The 23,365-nt window shown below is 53.9% G+C and overlaps 1 protein-coding gene across 1 annotated transcript in view; it reads right to left on the reverse strand.

Moving 5' to 3' along the window:
- MED12L (mediator complex subunit 12L) overlaps positions 1 to 7,996 on the reverse strand; it is a 363,243-nt gene extending 355,247 nt beyond the window's left edge. The window contains exons 1-2 of the mRNA XM_066347273.1: positions 7,742 to 7,996; positions 6,676 to 6,903 (exon numbers count right to left, since the gene is read on the reverse strand). Coding sequence (XP_066203370.1) covers positions 6,676 to 6,774 — 99 coding nt within the window. The 5' untranslated portion in view covers positions 6,775 to 6,903; positions 7,742 to 7,996. The remainder of the gene's footprint in view (positions 1 to 6,675; positions 6,904 to 7,741) is intronic.
- Positions 7,997 to 23,365: the final 15,369 nt, after the last annotated feature.

Consider the following 23,365-nt stretch of genomic DNA (forward strand, 5'->3'; position numbering starts at 1 on the left):
TGGTGGCTGTACCCCAAATGAACAGCTCTGATTGAGGCCCCAAAGTACCCAGTTGAGACTCAGACTCAGAGTCAAACATAAAACTCTGCTGCCCAAAACAAGTTCAAAGAATATCCCCATGGGACACAACAAGAGTGCTCCCCTGTGTCCCAGTTTAGCCAAGTGCATGCAGGAGGGAGCCATGGATATTTCAAGACCAAGGCAGAGAATTCGATTCCGCCACAAACCGTGTACAGCTGACAGAAAACAAGACCCTGCTGGGAACCCGTTAGAGCAAAACTTCCGGGGGCAAAGCCGCTGAACTCATTTGCACTATTTTGTACCAAAAGACACCAGTACTGTGAACAGTGTATTTCTCTAAAGAATCTGAAACGTCCAATAGTGAGGAGGACAAAGCACGGGGGACTGCTCTCCAAGGTTTCCGACAGATAAAGCCACAAGTTAAAGCAATGGTTCTCACACTGTGATTAGAACCACCCAGAAAGCTTGTTTTAAATGCAGATTCCTCAGCCTCCTCCCCAGAAACTCTGACAACGCAGGTGAAGGGGTGGAGGTCAGGCACAGTATCTGCATTTTTTTTCCTCTATTTCATTTGTCATTTCATTTTGTTCATTAGATTCCACATGTAAGCAGGAGCGTACGATACCTGTCTTTCTCTGACTGGCTTACTGCACAAGCGATACTAGTTGGCCCGTGCCTGGGCAATGACAACCACCTGAGTTCCCCCAACTTGACCACAAAGTTTGGGCAGTGGCGCTTCCCTGCAGCGGGCCTCAGACCTGCTGCTCTGCCTCCTCTTGGATTCCGGCCTCAGAGACTCATTAAACGGGGATTAAATATGCAGATGCCCCTCCAGGAACGAACACTGATACCCAGGCCGGTCCTGATGGGACCAATTCCTCTCAGGGGACTTTCTCCCCAGCCACCTGTCTTGGTGCCCCAGGCAACTGGCCAACCTGGCCCCCCTCCCAGGCGACTTGATCAACATCCTCCCCCTCAAAGACAGTAAAGAAACAAGTTTTCATCTGCGCTCCCCCCACCTCCTCAGCTGTCTCTAAAATAAGGTTTAATGTTTAAGAGTTTTAGATGCTAAGAACAGTCTCTGCCAACGTAAAATACGCACTGGGCTGGACAGCTAAATGCTCCAAATACAACGGCTCGGTCAGGGTTCTTTCTGCATTTCCTTCATTTCTCCCGCAACTGTGTCCTGAGCACCCACACTAACCCAGGCACTTAGCAGTTCACAGCCGGACACCGTGGACAGGCCCCACTCCCGCGCGGCCCCACCCGCGGAGTGGACTTTCAAACACAGTGACAAGCACTACGAAACACACTGACAAGGCAAATGAACGAGCGAGGACAGGGAAGACGGGGGGGGGGGGGACCCACGAGCCAAACGACAGAAAACACGGCTGCAGGAACAGCAAGTGACAGGAACCTGGGCGGACACAAGAGAGCTGGATGTGCTGGAAGAAAAGAGAGGTGACCAACGGCCCCACCACTTGGCCAGGACGGAGATGAGCAAGTCAGGAAAGGGTGACTCAAGGTCCAGAGGCCAGATGACCAAGGGCAGGGTCTTGCGGGTGTTGTTAGGAATACAACAGAAAGCCCTGGGACCACTGAGCAGGGGAGTGTGTGTGCAGTGGCTGTGGGGCAGGGGTATACTAATAGTGGTTGTCCCGTACTCGTCACTGTCTGTGTGCCAGGCACGGTCCAGATCTCATCTCGTCTTCCCAACAGCCCCATGCCACAGGGGAGCTCTCAGTCAGACCGGCGGGAAGGGATGGAGCCAGAACTCGAAGCCAGGTGGTCCGGCTGCCGGCAGTGGTTGTGGAAGTGAGCAGGGGCCAGGCTGGTAGGCCAGGTAAGAGTCTGTACTTATTCCAACTGTGACAAAAAGCCATTGGAGGGGACTGAGACTTCCTGACTCATGCGCTTAGATCTGAGTTAACAGGGGGGCACATCTTCTGGGGAGAGCCCACCCAACCATGGCTGAGCGGCATGCCAAACCAAAGCACTACCACGCCCGTCCGCCAGACTCAGGTGTTTAACCCTGCCTGCCCGCACTGGCGGGACTCCCCAGGCCCGGCAGAGCTGGGCGTCTTCTCTCTGGGTCAGGGTCCTCCAGGTGGGGCCCAGATCCACTGCATCAGGTCACCTGCCATCTCGTTAGAAATGCAGGTTATGGAGCCCACCTTGGACCTACTGAATCTGCAAAACCCAGCCGTCTGCTCCTCAGAGCCCTACATCTGTGCTGGGTTATCCACACCCTACTTCCTCCACGACTGCCGCCACCTCATTCCCCCTCCCCCCCCTCCCCAAGGCACGCCATGTGTGTCCTTGGGCAGCTTGCACTGCACACTAGACCATCCTGCCCCGGACGCCGCTGCTGGGGTGCCGTGGCTCCTGGCCTGGACTCTCACTACTGCCCCCACCTATCCTTCTAACTAACTCGATTTCCTGAAAATATTTACTATTCAGCTGCTTAGGCCTCTTCTCCAGGGAAAACTCCTCCTTCTTACTTCTAGAGTTTAATTTCACTTTCAGCCTTGTAGCCTTTGAGGTGGAGATCAAGGATACTTTCTGCCTTACCCTAGACTTGCCCTGATGCCTGTCAGTCACCGGGTTTTTTTCTTTCTATTCATTCACTCCCACCTCCATACGTTCCAAGTATTCATGCCCTTGTATCCCAGGAGCTGACCACACTAGGTGCCAGGTACTTCGGTGATTCCTGAAACAGCTCTCATCCTTGAAATTGACCCTTTAGTGGCCAGTGGCAACAGGCAAATAAACGCATTCACAAAGTATATACTTACACTAGAAAGGCCTCTCAGGCGGTCACTGGGCTGACACCTGAATGATGAAGAGGAAGCCGGCCTGATAGTGGTTTACAACAGCAAATATTTGGGGCCTGACTCCACACCGGACTACAGACTACGTGCTTTACAAGTACTACCCAGATAATCTCTCAACAGCCCTGTGGAGCAGGCAGAATTCCCAGCACCGTTCTACAGGAAGGGATACTGAGACACGGGGGGGGGGGGGGGGGGGGGGGCAGGAGAATGTGAACAGAGAGCCAGGATCTGAACCCAGGCAGACTGGTCCAGAGCCTCACCCTCCTGACCACAGGCTACAGTGAGAAGATTAGGGTGGAATGGTGCAGGTCGACAGGCAGACAGAGCAGGACGTGTAAGAGTCCTGGGGCAGAGAAAAGTCAGCCTGCAGCAGAAAGGGAGTCAAGCATACTGGTGAATCTAGGGAGCAGTGAACAGACTGGGAATATGTTTGGGAACTAGACTAGACCACATATCCTCACAGCTATATGATGGGGTGTAAGGGAGAAGAAGGAATCCAGGATGACTCCTAGTTTTCTGATTCCCTGATTTCAAAGCTTAAGGACAGTCTGTTTCCAGAGGGCAAAATATTATAACACAATATGTGATGAAGTCTGCACAGTGCTCGTCCCACCACACTCTCCGTGATTACAATTAATTCATCAGCAGGTTGAAGCATCCAGCTCTCCCCTCCCCTGACACTTCTCTGCAACGGGTCTACATTCAAGGGTCCCGTCCTATCCCCTGGGAGCTGCTTTCCAGAACACTATTGGCACTGGCTAACAACAATGAAAAGTTACAGCTACCAGCCCTGGCCAGGCGGCTCGGTGAATAAAGCATCGTCCCAGCATGCCAAGGTCGCCGTTAGATCCCAGGTCAGGACATGTATGAGAAGCAATCAAAGAATGCACAACTAAGTGGAACAAGTTGATGCCTCCCCTTCTCTCTCAAATCAATAGAAAAAAACATTTTTAAGTAAAAAAAAAAAAAGTTACAGATACAGTAACAAAAATACCTTTTAACAGGATGGTTTTTCTCACACAAAATAATGCTAATTCAGTACCCGATTCTCAAATATTTCTGGAAAGCACAATTCTAACTTACAAATGAGGAGTTCTGTACGTATGCTGCCTAAGGCGAACAACCACAAATAGACTGAATCAGATTCCATACCCAGATGTGCCCAGCCGGCGAGTCCACACTTTCCCATAAATCAACGTCTCCTGCCTGTGTGACACAGATCTCTGATGGAATGAATGATGGTTTTAGGTGCCCAGCTGAATGTTTTTAAGTCTTAATATCATGGTCCAATTTTAGTACATATAATCATGTGTGCATGTGTAATATCAAGTAAATAAAAATTTTAAATTATATACATGATAAAAATTTTATATTTTATACAGATGATACATTTATCACATCACATCCATGACTTCATGTGTATACATGAGACATAAAGAGGTCCTTAAAAGTTAATTTAAAGAAAACAGTAGACTAAAAGAACAGGCGCTCCCGAGGTAGGGTAGAAGTTCTGAGGCAATACGTAAATCACGGAGGCTTGGAGGAACACTGCTTAGCAGCCACCGCCCAGGAACAGCCCAGCACCTACTCCATATTGTACTCAAATTTGGCGACAGTCACACGGAACTCTGACTCTGCTCCAGAGAGATAAAAATGTGGCTGCCTTGGGGGAAAGGGAACAACTTCAGAACAGCACAATTTAGTATAAGTCACCCTGAACACAGGACCAGTCTTGACAGAAAGACTGGTTTGGTGGTCCAACTCCTCTGCCTAGTTACCACCCACCTCGATTAAGTCAGGTCCCCTTTTCCTGGGCCTCAGTTTCACTTTATCAAGAGAAAGTTATAAAAAGTAGCCTCCAAAGTCATTTCCAGCTTTAGGACTCCATAAAATGTTGTAAGAGCCTAAATTCCCAAGTTATTTTTTCCAGAATCATAGAGGCCCCAATTCTGAATGAATGTCACCCTGAGAAATGAATGGGCACATGGCATCCCGGGCTACTGTCCCTTAACTAGGATGACGCTATCAGTGACATTGCCACCTAGAAAGATGTAGCAAGACATTAATTACAAAATGATACAGAGCTGCCAATCAGTGTAGCTGTCTCAAACAAAACCTGCAGAATTTCCTGCCACGCTCTGGCTGGGCAGCTCAGTGGCGGCAGCACCCTCCCCACGAGCCAGGGTCACGGTTTCTGTTTCCAGGTCAGGTCACATGCAGGAGAAGCCAACCAGTGAAGGTGGAGATGGCTGGAACAACCAAATCAATGTTTCTCTTGCTCTCATTCCCTTCCTCTCTCTCTAAAATCAATAAACAATCAAAAAAATTTTTTTAAAGAAGAAAAATTTCCTGCCACTAATTCTTAAGTTATTAACTTTCTTTACACTTGGTCCTTCACATGTTACTTGCAGTCCTTAACAATTAACTTTATTCTGCGTCAAGAACAATGGGTAGGAGAGAATTCTGAAAAATCTCTCCAAACTCCTACCTTCGTGTTAAGCCTCCACTGAGAACCACCAGTGAGCCCTTGTCAGTTAGTTCGATCTGAATTACCCTCTGGACGCTCAGACGTTCTCTACAAGAAGTTGTCACTCCTTATTTTTCAGAAACATTATTAACCACACAGTTGGACCAGAACGTTCTGTATCTATGACTGAATTAGATACATTTATCAAAGGGGAAGTCTGAAGGGCTCCTCCTTGCCTTCTTTACAAAGCCCTTTGTGTGATGTCAGTGGACCTGTAAACTTTTATAATAGAGGGTTTTTAGATTCCTAGAAAGAGAAATTCTGAAATATGCTCACTTCGCATTTAGCTGAAAAAAACAGAGGGTGGGCGGGTTGCAACTGGCCGTTTCAGAGAGCACAGCCCGGTAGCAGGTGATCTTTAAAAAAAAAAGAGAGGCAAATCCCTGGGCAAATTGTGTAGCCAAGGGTGATCGTTCGTTATAACTGGAGAGTTGTTATATAATTACTTGTTAACTAGTGACAAACACACACATGGCTACGAAATGCCATGGTTACTCGAGCCATTGAAGATAGTATACCCAGTGCACCAGTCAAGGTTTCTCCAATTAATTTCATTCAAAGAAAAAAGTGATCCGGAGACCTGTTCCCTTCCAAGGTAACCCGACTGCTTTTACATATACAAACAGTCTCAAACAGTCTCCAGCAATTAAGCCAATCGCCTCTAGGGAGGAAATCAGTGTTTCCCCTTAATATTGATCTTTAAAGGGGACGGGGGGGATACAGAAAGAAGTACGTTCAAAGTGCTCAATATTTATCACCTCAATAAAAACGACTTCACTCCAACTGGAAATTCTGAACAGAAAAGCCCCAACCCCGACACACACGCGCGCGCGCGCGCACACACACACACACACACACACACACACAGTCCCTGCTCAGCTAGCGCAAAACACGAGACCCATGTCGGATGTATCGCATTCCAACATTTTCCAAAAAGTTTATGAGGATTTACAGAAGCGGCGCAAAGAAAAATAAAGCAGGCAGAAGCCGGGGAGAGCGACCTGGAGGGACACGAAAGAAGAACACGATGAAGCGCCCAGCAATGCCGTGCAAGGCCCACTCACCGACAAGCGACCCTGCACCCGAAGAGCAAGCGCCCGGGTGGAGCGCGGGAACTGACAGCCGCTCGCTCTCCGCCGCCGGGGGTCCCCCAGCCCCAGCCCAGCCCCCGCCGCCGGTTCCCTCCCCGACCTTTCCCCAGAAGCGCCGCCGATGCCCGCTGGGCCAACTTGGCCCCGGGTCAGCGCTGCGGAGCGCGGCCCCGGCTGCCGAGGAGGCCGCCGGCGCTCTTACCTCCTTCTGCTTGGGGTCCTGCGGGTAGACATCGGGCGGCCCGAGCCGGGGGCGTTTCAGCGGTCTCTGCTCATAGCTGAGAAGCCCGAAGGCGGCCATGATCTCTCATGTTAACCGGCGAAATGAATGAGAGTTGGAGCTGGAGCCGCCGCCTCTGAGCACCAGGGAGCAGCACTTTGCAGACAGACTCCCGCTCTCCCCCTCCTTGCGCGCTCGCTCGCCGTGGCGCTGCAGAAAGGAATAAAGCAGGTTGGATGCTGCCGCTGCCAGCCACGCAGACACGCACTGATGAGGACAGCCTTCGGCGGGCACCAGGCTGCGCTGGAGCCCCAGGACGCACCGCTCCGGTGGCGGCGGCGGCGAAGGGACTAGACGTTCGCCCGGGTTCCCCGCGGCGCCTGCTTCCAGCCACCCCCCCACCCTCCCCTGCCCTAAGGGGAAGGAGCTGCTGATGGGGACGTGTGACTTTTTAAACCAATGGACCCTAACCCACCCCAGCAGGACGCAGGGCAGGGGATGGGGGAGGGGCGCGGGGGGGGGGGGGACGACAAAAAACTTTTCTCGGCGCCCAGCAGGGTGACCCAAGTGCTTGCCCCAGGCCAGGGTGGCCCTGCGGCCCGAAGCAGAGGCCGCGAAGCGGCCCGCCCCCGCCCCTTTTCTTCGGCAAGGATCCTTCGCCGCCGCCACGCGCCCCGCAGACCCCGCCACCTGGGCGCCGAGCCGGCCGGGGCAGAGAGAGAGCGGCCCGGCGGGGATGGGGGAGGCAGGGATGCGGACGGAGAGGGAGCGGCGGACACCTCCTAGACGCCCGCTGGGCTCGGGTGGCGCATCGGCGGCTCCGGGCAGGCGCCGAGTCGCGCAGCTGGCGATAGCGGCGGCTGGAGGGGGCCGTGCTCACGGTGGCGCGGGGCCGACTTAACCCTTTGCTGCCCCTCCAGGGGCTGGGGAAGAGGGGTGAGGAGGGCTGGCGGTGAGCGCCCCGGGGGCAGCCAGCTAGCAGGCGTCTCGGGCCCCCCCGGGCCGCCGCTCCTCCTCCCACCTCCCTCTCCCCTCCCCAACGGTTTACCTGTTGGTCCCCGGCTAGTGGGCAGGGGCCGGCGGCGGCACTCCAGCGGCCGCAGCCTCCATGATTCGGGTTGGGATGGGGGGATCGGATTTGATTTTATTTGTAAGGTATCGGTATGGTCCGAGCGAGCCCCGGGGACGCCGCGAAGTTTGCCGCTGTCTGGGGGCGGCGGACGACGCCGGCTCGCCGCCGCCGGCGTTCTCGCCCCCACCGCCCGGGAGCGCGAGCTTCCGAGTTGGCGGACGGCGGCGCGCCGGCCGCACTGAGCATGCCCAGCTCGGCGGCCGGACCGCGGAGGAGTTGGTGCGAGCGCGCTCCGATCCGCCGCTCCGGGTTTTCGCAGCCGCAGCGCGCGCCGCCCGCGGGCCTGGGCGCCGGGACCGGCCTCGGGGTGAATGTGGGCGAGGGGAGGGACGCCCCTCAGGACCCCGCTCCCGGCCGCGGCCAGCGCCTTCCGCCTCGCACTCCCCTAAGGTCGCTGTCCCCGTGGCCTGGGCCGAAAATCTCACCTGCGCCGGCTGTGCGGAGGGAGGGAGGAGACCCTCCAGGGGAGACCTCAGTCCTCCAGCACGCCCGCGCTCCCCGCGGGCTCCCGGGCGTGGGCACAGAGATGCTGGGCCACCTGCCGCGAGCGCTGCGAGCCCGGAGCTGCGGGGGCGGAACCGGCCTGTCCCAAGGGACCCTGCGGGAGGCGCGCCCGGCTGGATGAGCCCGCACTCGGCCAAGAATGATGGCTGCCACTTACGGAGCCCTCGCATGGTTCCAGGATCTTGACAGTAAAGGTCTGTGACCCTTAAAAGAAACCGTGCAAGGTTTTACTGTACCTTTCGTATAGATGGAGAAACTGAGTCAGCTCAGGGAGGCCCAGTGACTTGCTCAAGGCCACGTTGCCAGATCCAAAGTTTCTGACCTATTCTCCAGGACTTGGATTGGAAGGATGGGGTTCCCGAACTGCCCTTGCCTGACTGGCTCTTTCCCCACACCTAGAGGAATTTCTGGGCTCCCGGTTCTCTGCTCTCCAAGCTGGTGCTAGGTCTAATCCAAGGACTTTGTACAGTGCTTGGCACATAGTAGGTGTGCAGGAGATGTTGGCTAAATCTGAATGTTTTACCTCTGTTGATAAGGCCATGGCAATGTGGTAGAGGCTAGTTCCTCACTCCTTACCTTGACCTATTACACCTACCAACACCTCCTGAGGCCGAGTCACACCTGTGGTTTTTGGCATATTGACTCAGTGTGGGCAAGTACTCGTAGAGGGCAGGTATCCTCCACCTGGAGGCGTTTCCGGTCCACTTGCTGCACACTGCACTGAGGACTTGTCTTCCGCCAATACCCTGGGTGTACCCTTTAAGCTGAACTTGCCCCTGTGGCAGCCATCGGTCAGATCTAGCTTCCTTCCGTGAGGGGAAAAAAAAAAGTTATCTAACTTTATTAGGAAAATTATCAAACGTAACAAAAAGCAGAAGAAATGCTCGAATGACCCCCCCCCCAAGTAGTCATCTCCCAGCTGTGACAGTTATCAAAGTTTTACCATTCCTGTTTTATCTTTCCCTCCCCCAATATATTGACATCCACTGGAGAGAACAGTGTTCATCATTGTTCAGCCTGGGCAGACCATGGAACCTGGCACACGATCGGCACTCAAAAAAAAAAAAAAATGTTTGTTCGCTGCTATCAGATGGAAGATGGCTGGGTGGATACGTGTGTGGATCACTAATGATACTTTGGGGATATTTTGTGCTAATACCCTCGTCTGATGGAAGATATAACCTCAAGTCTTCTCTTGTATACCTAGGAACAACTTCCCCCTGGCCTCCACGAAGGAAAAACTGTTGAATCACTCAAATTCTTAGCTAACTATAAAGGGTTTATTTTAAAATCAAAATGTGTTCATGAGTCTCTAGGGCTTGGGAAAAAGGGATGGGGATAGCTTTCCCTGTATTGGTCTCCTTCCTAACTTTCTTAAGTCCCCCCTTGTTTTGAGACAGTCTGGCGTGGACTCTTTAGCCTTCTTAACATTAAGGGAGAGAAAGAGCTGTAATACACTCAAATACCATTTAATTCCTCAAAACTGTTTTTCACCACACGCCTTCCCATGGGCATGTTGCTCCCTCACCCTGACATTGTTGTGCTCTTTACAATCCAGCCCACCCACCCCCTTCCGGGCCACCAGTGCAACTGTTTTCCTTAATCCCTCATCCCAGTTAGCTCCCGGTCCTATTTCCAAATAGGGAGTTCCCAGGCCTTCATTTTCGGGCAGCCACCTGGCGATAGGGGTACAGTGCAGTCCGGGTCTGGGCTCCATGAAGCCTCCCCCAGATGCCTGCGGGACGGGATGAATGTTCATTTTCTCAGTCTTCCTAGCACATATTTTTTATTCTCTTCTTTTAACACCTCATTATTTTCTTGGCGTGCATTCAAATACGCCACACAGAACAGTCTTGTCTCCCCACCCCTGTCATACCCTCTTGCCCTCCCCCCTTCCGCCCCTGAGTTGATCTTTAAGCTGCCTACCGCCAGTGGGCATTCTGGGCTGCGCTTCGATTTCCCACAGCGGGGCTGGGTGACATGGTTGCTAAGCACAGATTCTTGTTGAGAAGTGAGTCTCATTTCCTCCGGTCCCTATAAGGAGCATCTGATCTTCACCAGGCTAATGACAGCTCCTGTCCTTGGGCCTGCAAACAGTTTGCACAGAACAGGATTTCTTGGAGAAAACCCTGGGCTCCCCCCACGGCTCCCAGCCTAGAGCTCAGCCTAGCAAGAGGGGATGAGTCCAGACACCTGGGGAAGTTTAGTGCAGCTCCCGGGGGGGGGGGGGGTGAGGTGGGAGAAGGAGGAATTATAAATCATTTTAAGCATATGGGATTTTGTCCCCCAAATGTGAAATTAATTCTCCAGGGCTGCTTCTGTGAGTTGACAAGTGTTTAAAAGCTGACCCTTTTCCGCGGTCAGATCCGAGGGCTCCTCAAAGACCACTCAGTGACCTCCCTACCTGATGACGCCCCCCCCACCCCCGCAAGCCCTGGCCTTCAGGAGCTCCCTCTCAGATGAGGCCCCTTTTGTGCTCTTGAGCGAAGCCCCTTTAAGATGGCTCGTGGCTGGCCTCTCCCTGTGTTTGGACTGCAGCAAACACACAGATGTCTTGTCTGCAAATACTCTTGTGCGGGCATTTTCTCCCCAGCCTAATCTCCTTGCCTGCCAAGCCGCACTCCGTTCCCTAGAACGTTCTCCAGTCTGGGCCAGTGGGCAAATGTCAAGTGCCCAAGCACTTGTCTTCTAAGAAGCTCTTTTTTAAAAAAACGGTTTTATTTACTTATTTTAGAAAGGGAGAGAGAGAAGGGGGGAGGAGCAGGAAGCATCAACTCTCATATGTGCCCTGACCAGGCAAGCCCAGGGATTTGAACTGGAGACCTCAGCGTTCCAAGTCGACATTTTATCCACTGCGCCACCGCAGGTCAGACGTAAAAGCTCTTTTCCTGAGACTTGGGGTGAAGAATACAGTTTCTTTAGCAAAAGGCAAAGGCACAATCATATTTGCAGAGCCGATTTCAAGAACTAAGAGTAGAGAATGGCTAGGAGCAGAGGCAGGGTGTTTCCCCATTGGGAAAGGAGGAATGACCCTATGGTCCCTAATTTAGAGATTAGCAGGTGAAGTTCTAGAGGTAAAGTAACCAGCACAAGAGTTAGCAAGTTGCAAAGCCAGGACCAAACCTAGATTCCTCTGATTCCCCAACCTACCCTCATTATTGTAAATTATCATTTACATCCGTGGTTTTTAACCTTTTTACTCTTAGGCACCGGTGAAAATAGGAGAATTATTTCAGGGACCAATAAGGCAGAAATCACCCTGAATGTAAGTGAATTCAACTCAGATCATTGGGTCTGTCCTCTTCATACAGCATCAGGGTGGTGGACTCTTTCGTGGACTGACGTGGTATTTCTGGAAGACCAGTCTGTGGACCAGCGGCTGAAAAACACTGATTCATATAAGATGCGAAAGTGAACCTTGGAAGACAGGTGTGGCGTGAGAGAGACAAAACTCCCAACAACTCCCTCTAGTATGCAGCGTACTTCCCCTCCGGTGGGAAGAAACAGGTCTCGGTGTGGGGCCTGTAGGTAGAGGGATTCAAGCTGCTGGGTTTTCCCACGGGACTGACGCTGGTCCAGGTGAATATACGACACTTCTGTGTTTTGTTAACTGATTGTCTGTTGGTGTCTTGCTTACCGTCAGTTTTCCTTAGATCTTCATTCCATTTCAATGTACTTACTTTGGACCTACTTCTGAATCAAGAAAATTTCCGCCTTTCTTTTAGTTTTTATACAAAAGGGAAAAATGATCATGCCTTTGAGAAGATGGGTTGGGATGGAGAAAAAGAAGCGAAGTATTCATTTTGGGCATTCCAACCCAAAGGAATTTTTAATACAGTCTTTAGGCTACTTGTAGAACTGTAAAGAATACATATAGGCCCTGGCCGGTTGGCTCAGCAGTAGACCGTCGGCCTGGCATGCAGGAGTCCCGGGTTCAATTCCCGGCCAGGGCACACAGGAGAAGCGCCCATCTGCTTCTCCACCCCTCCCCCTCTCCTTCCTCTCTGTCTCTCTCTTCCCCTCCCGCAGCCGAGGCTCCATTGGAGCAAAGATGGCCCGAGCGCTGTGGATGGCTCTGTGGCCTCTGCCTCAGGCGCTAGAATGGCTCTGGATGCAACAGAGCAACGCCCCAGAGGGGCAGAGCATCGCCCCTGGTGGGCATGCTGGGTGGATCCTGGTCGGGCGCATGCGGGAGTCTGTCTGACTGCCTCCCCGTTTCCAGCTTCAGAAAAATGAAAAAAAAAAAAAAAGAATACATACATTATGACTCCCTAAAGCAGCCCTGACAATAGAGTTATACCACTAGCCGCATATGTATTAGTAAATTTTCTAGTCACCCTGTTAAGAGTAAAAAGAAATAGATGAACTTAATTTTAAAAATGCATTTGTTCAAACTAATCTAGCCAAAATATAGTCATTTCAACATGCAATGGATGTTGTAATATATTATTTATACTACCTTACATTCTGTTTACCTGCTGTCTTAGAAATCTAGTGTGCATTTCACACTTACGACACATCTCATTTCAGGCCAGCTACATTTTACGTGTTCAAAAAGGTGGTAGCTAGCAACTACCCTATGGGTCCGCCCAGCTCTAAAGGGAGGTTTGTGTCCGTCCTAGAGCACCTGTAACATACGGGGTACTAGCAAGATCACAGAGGAAGCAGGTGCATTTCCAAATGAAACCAACAGAAAAGTAATGAAAGAAATAAAATAAAGGAATGCTGAAGACGTAAAGAAGAAGAGTAGAGACAACTTGCAAGGACAGTGGACACGCAAAGAGCAATTAGCCGTGAGGCAGATGGATGTGTCAAGGAGGTCAAGGACATGGAGAGAGAACTCTGGGGACTAAAAAAAAAAAAGATAAAAAAATTTAAAAAAATCGAAAGATATGATAAGAGACTTTTGAATTACCAAGCTGAACCAATGCCAGACTTGCCCCGTTTACAAAACGGTGCCTTCCACGTTGAGAAGAAGAAGGCCAGCTGCTGGCCACACAGTCAGCTTTTCAGCACCAGAATCTCGCTTTACTAACCAGAGTGTTAGCTTCCCCGGAGCTGTCCAAGGCTCTACCGGGCAAACACACGTTCAACAAACTCGAGAAAGAGTTTGGTAGAAAGTCAGAATGCTACTGTATTGATACAGAGGAATAGCTCTTTCCAGGGACTGAAACCAGGATGTCCCCTTATTCAGAGCAAACCCTGGCTCATTTTAAAGTTTGTTGTAAAATCAAACTAGTATGCAGAAGTTTTTCTGGTGATCATAACATTACAGCACAGGGAATCGAATAATCTCCAAGGAGTGTGTGCTCAGACTGCCCCACAGTAGAAGTCACCTCCCATGTGGCAGGAATGGGGCAGATGCCACACTTCTGCTCGTTGGTCCCTTCGGTGGGTACACGGACAGGTGGTTACTATTCAATGTCTTTATTAGTTACTTCCTACCAGGGGTTCCTGGTGGTCCACAAGCAGGTGTTTTTAGGTTTGTTTTGTTTGGGGCCAGCCCAGTCACTTCGAGACTCTCTAGAAAAGGCTGGGTCCACATTTTCAGTGTGGCCCCAATCTGTTGAGGCAAGGCAGACGTGCCCCTTTGAGTGTGGCCTGATGTCACAGCCCCACCTGAGCAGCCCCCACTCAAAAGGCCAGTCTACCTGGCCAGTTCCAGCAACTCCTGAAAGAGAGAGAGACCCCTAGTCTACAGATCCCTCCCCTAACCGGGTCTGGCCTCAGATTCGTTTCTTATGTGATTAGTAGGTTACTACTTTCTTATTGTTAACTAGTCAAGATTCTAGTCTTCATCATCTATCAGTTATATCATCTGTTAGGGTGGTTTATAGCCGATGACAGTTAATCTTATATTTATTAGTTATGAAAAATACTTCAGTTCTCAGAGGATTATTTCTTTTTCACATGGAACAGGTAAGCATGGAAAATAAAGTGGAATGCAGATCTGGATATTACACCAACTAGCTTGACAGGATTGAAATGATACACTAAATTCCACGATATTTTCCCAGCCCACTGAACATATAAAGGGCAGTTGGTGATCTGTTTGCTAAATCTAAAGTTTAAATTAGAAGCCATAAAAAAACTAATGCTGCCAACTCTGTGGTCTCAGTAGCATTTGGGGAATAGCAGGGAACAAATCGATTGCACGAGCCTGTGTATAACAGCACCTTTTATTAGTGCTGCCCAACACCTTCCGCACTGCGCCTTTCCCAGAGCGGTTCCCAGAAAGTCGGTTTACCAGTCCGATTCCCCATTGCCTTGTTTCTCCTGCCCACCCTGCGGCAGAGATGCGGTCAGTCAGCCACGATGGTCAGCAAGAGGATGGGAGAGAAGAGAAGCAGCACCCGGTTAGGTCTTCGGAAGGGTAAACCGGGGCTGGGCTCAGCCAGAGCTGACCGCAGGTGATGTGGTGAAGCCTCTCCCTCTGCCTCCCTCTCTGTAGCTACACTCAGTCCTCACGTCTCCACCCGCTCTGCTGTCAGCCTTGCCAACCGGTCTCTGTCCCCTGCTCCCTCCAGTCCAGGCTGCCGCTGCTCAAAGACGCCACAACTTCACCTTAGGTCTTCCCTGCCTGTCACTGCACCCCCAGCTGGCCCGTGTCTCCTGGAGGCAGGGCAGGACCAGGTGGCTGTGGTCCGGGGGTCAGGAGAGGAGGGAGAACAGCTCTGGGTCCAGCGGTGGTGCTGGTACGGGGAGCTGGGACTGACTGTAGACAGCACGTCTCAGAGGCTGTTGCACGTGGAGATGGAGGAGTGTGTCAAGTCAGCAGGTGAGCAGGAGGCAGCCATGGTGAGTGTGGGAGACAGGGAGCGTGGGCGCTCCGAGGGCAGGGCGTACGCCTGCCGGAGTGCAGAGAGGGCAGGCGTCGCCCGCTTCCTGGTGGAGAGTCCTTCGGGATCTTGATGCATGCTCCGGCCCAAAGCTCTCAGATCCAGCCGGGCCTCAGTAATCTCTCAGCGACCGCCTTAGTCCAAGCCTGTGACTTCTCTGCTTTGAATTTCTTTATACCCCAACTTGCCTCCCTGACCCAATGACCCGTCTTTTTGAAAACGAATGCACAAGGTTATTAGATAATTCTTTCAAAAAAGTATTATTTCTTGCTGAAGACTCTATGCTGAATCCCTGTGACTTTAAATATACAGTTTAAATGCCTCGATCTGAAAATCAAGGTTTTCCTGTCATGTGCAGACTGGGGTGGGGGTTGGGGGAAGGGGTGCTCTGGACTCAATTTGGGGAGTCAGTTGAGGACGTCGTCTGGGGATGCTTTGCCCTGCTCCTCCTTAGAGCCCCTTCCTGAGCGTGTGGCGCACTGTGGGGCAACTGCCTAAGCTGTTCTCACCAGGAAGCCATTTCCAACCCCCCTGCCCCTGTTACTTAAATAAGAGTGCAGGAGCCCCAGAGGGGGCCTCGGGAAGCTGTGGCTGACGCCAGGGTAAAACAGTAGCTGCAGAGGGGACCGAGTGAGACGTGTCCCCATACCGGTACCACTGTGAGGCCGCCATAGCTCCCGCAGAGCCTGCGTTTCCCGCTGTGACAGGGAGCTGAGGCCAAGGTTGCTGGGCAGTGTCACATTCTCCATTACCAGCAGACAAAGAAGGAGGCCGTCCTATGTGCCACGGTGGACCCATAACGGCTCTCTCCTAAGGACAGAAAAAGGAAATAGATGCCCTCTCCCCCAACAAGCCTCAATAGCCCATTCAGAGGGAGCCGTGCCTCGCCAGGTGCAGTGAGCAAGAATGTTCGGTCGGAAAGCCTGTGACGCTCTGACTGGAATTGGATGCAACGATCCGTTAAGCAGGGTTGGCTGCGGAGATCCGTGGTCTGGGGCAGGTCATCTGTAGTGAGACCTGCCTGGAGCTGGACCTGGAGTCCAGGCAGTCCAGGGTTCTGAGCTAGCAGGTGGGATCTCAGTCCGGGTTCTGAGCTAGCGGGTGGGATCTCAGTCCAGGGTTCCGAGCCAGCGGGTGGGATCTCAGCCCAGGGTTCCGAGCCAGTGGGTGGGATCTCAGTCCAGGGTTCTGAGCTAGCAGGTGGGATCTCAGTCCGGGTTCCGAGCTAGCGGGTGGGATCTCAGTCCAGGGTTCCGAGCCAGCGGGTGGGATCTCAGTCCAGGGTTCCGAGCCAGCGGGTGGGATCTCAGCCCAGGGTTCTGAGCTAGCAGGTGGGATCTCAGTCCAGGGTTCCGAGCCAGCGGGTGGGATCTCAGCCCAGGGTTCCGAGCCAGCGGGTGGGATCTCAGCCCAGGGTTCTGAGCCAGCGGGTGGGATCTCAGCCCAGGGTTCTGAGCTAGCGGGTGGGATCTCAGTCCGGGTTCTGAGCTACCGGGTGGGATCTCAGTCCAGGGTTCCGGGCTAGCGGGTGGGAGTTCAGACCAGCGTTCTGAGCTAGCGGGTGGGAGCTCAGCCCAGGGTTCTGAGCTAGCGGGTGGGATCTCAGCCCAGCGTTCTGAGCTAGCGGGTGGGATCTCAGCCCAGCGTTCTGAGCTAGCGGGTGGGATCTCAGCCCAGCGTTCTGAGCTAGCGGGTGGGGTCTCAGCCCAGGGTTCTGAGCTAGCGGGTGGGATCTCAGTCCAGGGTTCTGAGCTAGCGGGTGGGATCTCAGTCCGGGTTCTGAGCTAGCGGGTGGGATCTCAGTCCGGGTTCTGAGCTAGCGGGTGGGATCTCAGTCCAGGGTTCTGAGCTAGCGGGTGGGATCTCAGTCCGGGTTCTGAGCTACCGGGTGGGATCTCAGTCCAGGGTTCTGAGCTAGCGGGTGGGATCTCAGTCCGGGTTCTGAGCTAGCGGGTGGGATCTCAGCCCAGGGTTCTGAGCTAGCGGGTGGGATCTCAGCCCAGGGTTCTGAGCTAGCGGGTGGGATCTCAGCCCAGGGTTCTGAGCTAGCGGGTGGGATCTCAGCCCAGGGTTCTGAGCTAGCGGGTGGGATCTCAGCCCAGCGTTCTGAGCTAGCGGGTGGGGTCTCAGCCCAGGGTTCCGAGCTAGCGGGTGGGATCTCAGCCCAGGGTTCCGAGCTAGCGGGTGGGATCTCAGCCCAGGGTTCCGGGCTAGCGGGTGGGATCTCAGCCCAGGGTTCTGAGCTAGCGGGTGGGGTCTCAGCCCAGGGTTCTGAGCTAGCGGGTGGGATCTCAGCCCAGGGTTCTGAGCTAGCGGGTGGGGTCTCAGCCTAGGGTTCTGAGCTAGCGGGTGGGATCTCAGCCCAGGGTTCTGAGCTAGCGGGTGGGATCTCAGCCCAGGGTTCTGAGCTAGCGGGTGGGGTCTCAGCCTAGGGTTCTGAGCTAGCGGGTGGGGTCTCAGCCTAGGGTTCTGAGCTAGCGGGTGGGATCTCAGCCCAGGGTTCTGAGCTAGCGGGTGGGATCTCAGCCCAGGGTTCCGGGCTAGCGGGTGGGATCTCAGCCCAGGGTTCTGAGCTAGCGGGTGGGATCTCAGCCCAGGGTTCCGGGCTAGCGGGTGGGATCTCAGCCCAGGGTTCTGAGCTAGCGGGTGGGATCTCAGCCCAGGGTTCTGAGCTAGCGGGTGGGATCTCAGTCCGGGTTCTGAGCTACCGGGTGGGATCTCAGTCCGGGTTCTGAGCTAGCGGGTGGGATCTCAGTCCGGGTTCTGAGCTAGCGGGTGGGATCTCAGCCCGGGTTCTGAGCTAGCGGGTGGGATCTCAGCCCAGGGTTCTGAGCTAGCGGGTGGAATCTCATCACACACTGGCGCAACGGCTCCCACCAGGCCTAGCACGTAGACCTGCACCCATCTGGGGAGAGTTGTGGTCAAGAAATTCCATGTGCTCAGAGCATGTTTATTGAGCATCTGCTAGGGACCAGGTGGTTTAAATGCTGGGGTTCCAGCAGTGCTGTGACTCTCAGTTGTTGGTACTTAAAGAACACAGGCAAGATAATCACACAAACTGGGAGAAAACTGCAGGTGTGACAAGAGCTTTGAGAAGAAGGATATGAGTCCCTGAGGTCTTAGAAAGGGATTCTTGTGGAATCAATGCTTGAGCTAATTGTCTAAAACATAAAAATTAGGCCAAAAGGGGAGCAAAAACGGTCTAAGCAGGAACAAGCTGTGCCGAAACCCTGTGGCTGGTGGGACTGAGAGCAAGCCCGCGGACCTGGAGGGAAGAGTGAAGCGGACCAGGTGTGAGGGGAGGCTGGGTGAAGCGGACCAGGTGTGAGGGGAGGCTGGGCGAAGCGGACCAGGTGTGAGGGGAGGCTGGGAGGCGGACCAGGTGTGAGGGGAGGCTGGGCGAAGCGGACCAGGTGTGAGGGGAGGCTGGGTGAAGCGGACCAGGTGTGAGGGGAGGCTGGGAGGCGGACCAGGTGTGAGGGGAGGCTGGGTGAAGCGGACCAGGTGTGAGGGGAGGCTGGGAGGCGGCCCAGGTGTGAGGGGAGGCTGGGAGGCGGACCAGGTGTGAGGGGAGGCTGGGTGAAGCGGACCAGGTGTGAGGGGAGGCTGGGAGGCGGACCAGGTGTGAGGGGAGGCTGGGTGAAGCGGACCAGGTGTGAGGGGACCAGGTGTGAGGGGAGGCTGGGAGGCGGACCAGGTGTGAGGGGACCAGGTGTGAGGGGACCAGGTGTGAGGGGAGGCTGGGTGAAGCGGACCAGGTGTGAGGGGAGGCTGGGAGGCGGACCAGGTGTGAGGGGAGGCTGGGAGGCGGCCCAGGTGTGAGGGGAGGCTGGGAGGCGGACCAGGTGTGAGGGGAGGCTGGGTGAAGCGGACCAGGTGTGAGGGGAGGCTGGGAGGCGGACCAGGTGTGAGGGGAGGCTGGGTGAAGCGGACCAGGTGTGAGGGGAGGCTGGGAGGCGGACCAGGTGTGAGGGGAGGCTGGGAGGCGGACCAGGTGTGAGGGGAGGCTGGGTGAAGCGGACCAGGTGTGAGGGGAGGCTGGGTGAAGCGGACCAGGTGTGAGGGGAGGCTGGGTGAAGCGGACCAGGTGTGAGGGGAGGCTGGGAAGCGAACCAGGTGTGAGGGGAGGCTGGGTGAAGCAGACCAGGTGTGAGGGGAGGCTGGGCGAAGCGGACCAGGTGTGAGGGGAGGCTGGGTGAAGCGGACCAGGTGTGAGGGGAGGCTGGGAGGCGGACCAGGTGTGAGGGGAGGCTGGGTGAAGCGGACCAGGTGTGAGGGGAGGCTGGGAGGCGGACCAGGTGTGAGGGGAGGCTGGGAGGCCGAGGGGCCGGACTGGGCGGAAGCGTGGAGGTTATCGGGGAGTTTTGTCCGTATCTAGTAGGGAGTGGGAAACCATGCGATGGTTTTTACACAGAAGAGGGTCGCAGTTAGATGGATATGGTGAAGAGATCACTGTGTCTGCAACACCGAGTGCATATTGGGCGGAAAGTGGTCAGAGGAGGTGAGGGAGGACCCGTTGGCAGGTGACTGCAAGTCCGAGCAGGAAATGGTGCTGGCCCCTGATGGACGGGTGGTGGCTGTAGGGGTGGAGAGAAACGAGCAGACTTGGGTCATATTTGAGAAATAAAGCGACAGAATTTAGTTATGAGCAGGTATGGGGGGTGGGTGGGAATGAGACTGACAAGAGAGTCCGGAATGACTGCAAGTTTCTGGGCTGCAGAACAGGAGCTGTGGCGGCGTCAGTCCCTGAGAGAGCGAAGCCTTGGTTCTGGGGTGGGGGTGGGGTGGGGCACGAGTCTAATTTTGGGCACAATGGTGAATGTGAGGTCATGGAGCAGGCAGCCCCCACAATGGCTCCCGTGACTCCGACTCCTGGTGTCCACATACACCTGCGATCCCTCCCCTCGGGTGAGTGTGCGTCTTGCATCTAATGAATAGAGCAGAGCAGAAGTAACGGGATGTTCCTTCTGAGATGACCTTATACAGAAGCTTTGACTCCCATCTTCCCCTCCCCCACCCAGTCCCCTCTGACCCCTCCCTCGCTCTAGAGAAGCAAGCCTCCATGCTGCAGGTAGCCCTGGTAAGAGGCCCGGGCGTAAAGAACTGATGTCTCCGAGCAGCAGCCTGTGCAGACATGACACCCACCCACAGCCACCTGAGTGGTCTCAGAAGCGGGTCCTCTGCACGGAAGCCCTGACATGACCACAGCCCCAGCCAGCACCTTGTCTGCAGCCCCCGAGGGACCCTGCGCCAGAGGGTCTCCCTTCGCCCCACCTGGACTCCTGACCCACAGAGACTAGGAGATCAGAAATGTATGTGGTTTTGCCTGACCAGGCGGTGGCGCAGTAGATAGAGTGTTGGACTGAGATGTGGAAGGACCCTTGTTCGAGACCCCAAGGTCACCAGCTTGAGCGCAGGCTCATCTGGTTTGAGCAAAAGCTCACCAGCTTGGACCCAAGGTTGCTGGCTCGAGCAAGGGGTCACTCGGTCTGCTGAAGGCCCACGGTCAAGGCACATATGAGAAAGCAATCAATGAACAACTAAGGTGTCACAATGCGCAACGAAAAACTGATGATTGATGCTTCTCATCTCTGTTCCTGTCTGTCTGTCCCTGTCTATCCCTCTCTCTGACTCTCTGTCTCTGTAAAAAAAATTAAAAAAAAAAAAAGAAATGTATGTGGTTTTAAGTGCTAGGCTTTGCTTTGTTACAGAGCAATAAATAATTAATATATTTGACATTTACAAAGTTGAAAGAAAATTGGGTGTTGTGGGTCGAACCCAGAGAAGTCTAGCCTGAAGCAGGTAGAAACTTGAGGTGCCTAGGCAAATAGGAAGAAAGTCCGAGGCGAAGGAGGAAAGGTTACTGAAACAAGTCAGGTCTCTCCGCAATGTACTGGCCAAATTGAGATGAATGAGTTTGCAAAAGAGATAGAAAGGAACAGCTGGGGAGGCAGAAAGGAAGCCAGGAGAAAGCTGAATCATGTAGGCAGTGGGAGACGGTGTTTAAACTAAAGTAGGCAATGTGTAAGAAAGAAAGACTGAAGCACTGGTTTTAGGATGCGAGGAACCCACAGGTCCAGCGGAAGCTGTGGTGAGACTGGGGGGCGGACTGGGGGGGACGGAGGTTGGGATGCACAGAAATCAGGTCAGACAGCTCTCTCCCGAATTTGACCTGTGTCGGTAGGAAGAAAGGTCAAGTAATAACTGGAAGTGGATTATGAATGTTACAAATGAGAGAAATGTGAAATGTATAAATAAAAATGGAAAGGTTCAGGTGAGAAAAAAAAAAAAAAAGAAAAGAAAAGATTGAACCTGACCAGGCGGTGGCGCGGTAGATAGATCGTTGGACTGGGATGTGGAGGACCCAGGTTCGAAACCCCAAGGTCGCCAGTTTGAGTGTGGGCTCATCTGGTTTAAGCAAAGCTCACCAGCTTGGACCCAAGGTCGCTGGCTCGAGCAAGGGGTCACTCGGTCTGCTGTAGCCCCACGGTCAAGGCACATATGAGAAAGCAATCAATGAACAACTAAGGTGCCGCAATGAAAAATTGATGCTTCTCATTTCTCTCCCTTCCAGTCTGTCTGTCCCTCTCTGTCCCTCTCTCTGTCTCTCTGTCTCTGTCACACACACATGCACGCGCGCACACACACACACACACACACACACACACACAAATAAACGATTGACTATACAGTTAGGAAACAAGCCATAGTGGACAGTGTGAGGTTCGTGGGCAGCAGGAGGGGACTGTCCTTAGATGGGATGTAGGACAGCTCTGCTGCTGGAACAGAGAGCAGCACCCACAGGGCAGGTGCAGACACACTCAGGAGGCCGAGGGTGCTCCTATCTGAGAGCTCCAATCGTGCCTCTAACAACTTCCCTGAGCAGAGAAACCGGAGGCTTGAGGAAAGGAGCGAGGTCCCCACCGTCTCTGGAAAACGGGAAAGTGGGTAAGAGAAGTGTAGGGATGCGTATGGTTAGCACCTGAGAAGCAACGCCCTCAGGGAAGGCGGAGGGCACTCCACCAGGCGGGAGGGAAGGGTGGGCTGCAGCAGGAACTGGGGGAGGGCCATCTGCTAGTTACAGGCCCGGGTGGAAAAGAACGAGGAGGGGGGGGGGTGGAAGGCGGAGGCGGAAGGATGCACGAAGCTTCGTGAGGATGACTGTGGAAGTGGATCTAGTGACCGAATGGGCGTGGGGGTAGAGCTTACACTTCAGACCTCGACCCACGCAAACGGCACCACGAGGCGTGATGGATCTGATCCCCAAGTCTCTCTGAGGACAGGAAGCAGCGTTACCTTCCCTGAGGGACGGCCAGGGTGCCCGAGAGGGGACACCATCTTCCCACATCCTCAACTGGGCAAGAAGAGAGACGTGTCATCCTTTCGGCTCCTCTGGAGATGAAGATGCAGGTTCCGAGCTGCATAATGAAACCTGGCAATGTCTCCGATTCCTTCCAGAGCTCCGGGGAGAGGGGGGCAGGGGGAGAGGATAGAGGTGGTGGCGGAGGAGGGACCGTGGGCCACAGGCCCCCCGGGGCAGGTGAGGGAGGCCTTCTGTGCTCCCCTCTGGTAATTGGCCCACAAGGGTTGTCATCTCCCTCAGGAGGCTGTTGCTCCCCTCCCGGAGCCCTCAGAGTCCCAAAGCTGAGTGACAGCCTGTGCCTGATACATCATCCATGTTGCCATAGCAACAGACTTGCCCCTGGAGACATGGGTTCATGACAAAATCATCAGGCCTCTCTCAAAGGTTGCTGATGTGGGTTTGACCAGGATGCAGGGGCAGTTGGGCGGACATGAAGGACTGGAGCCAAGACTATTCGGGGTAGGAATTTTATCCCAAATAATCAAAGGCCTAAAGAGTCTGAAAATAAGGACAAGCTAAATCCCACAAGGAGCCAAGGGTTAAGAACCGAAGCAGCAGAATGCAGTCACCTCGTCTAAGAACATTCCTGCAATGGATTTGGGGGGTGTGGGGGCTCGTAGGGGGACTCGGGCTGAGTGTCTGACTCCTTCTCATTGGCTGCTGGCTCGGGGGGGGGGTGCTGGAGCAGCGCTAATATGCAGGGACTCTGGGGGGACTCTGACGACCACCCCCACCCCGTTCAGCCAAGGATAGCTTGCCGTTCAGCCTCTCTGCAGATACATCGCCACTCTTTCTCTGAGTGGATATAAATCAGTTCTGATGGCGTCAGGACGA

The sequence above is a fragment of the Saccopteryx leptura genome, chromosome 8 (genome assembly GCF_036850995.1).
Source record: "Saccopteryx leptura isolate mSacLep1 chromosome 8, mSacLep1_pri_phased_curated, whole genome shotgun sequence".
Taxonomy (NCBI): domain Eukaryota; kingdom Metazoa; phylum Chordata; class Mammalia; order Chiroptera; family Emballonuridae; genus Saccopteryx; species Saccopteryx leptura.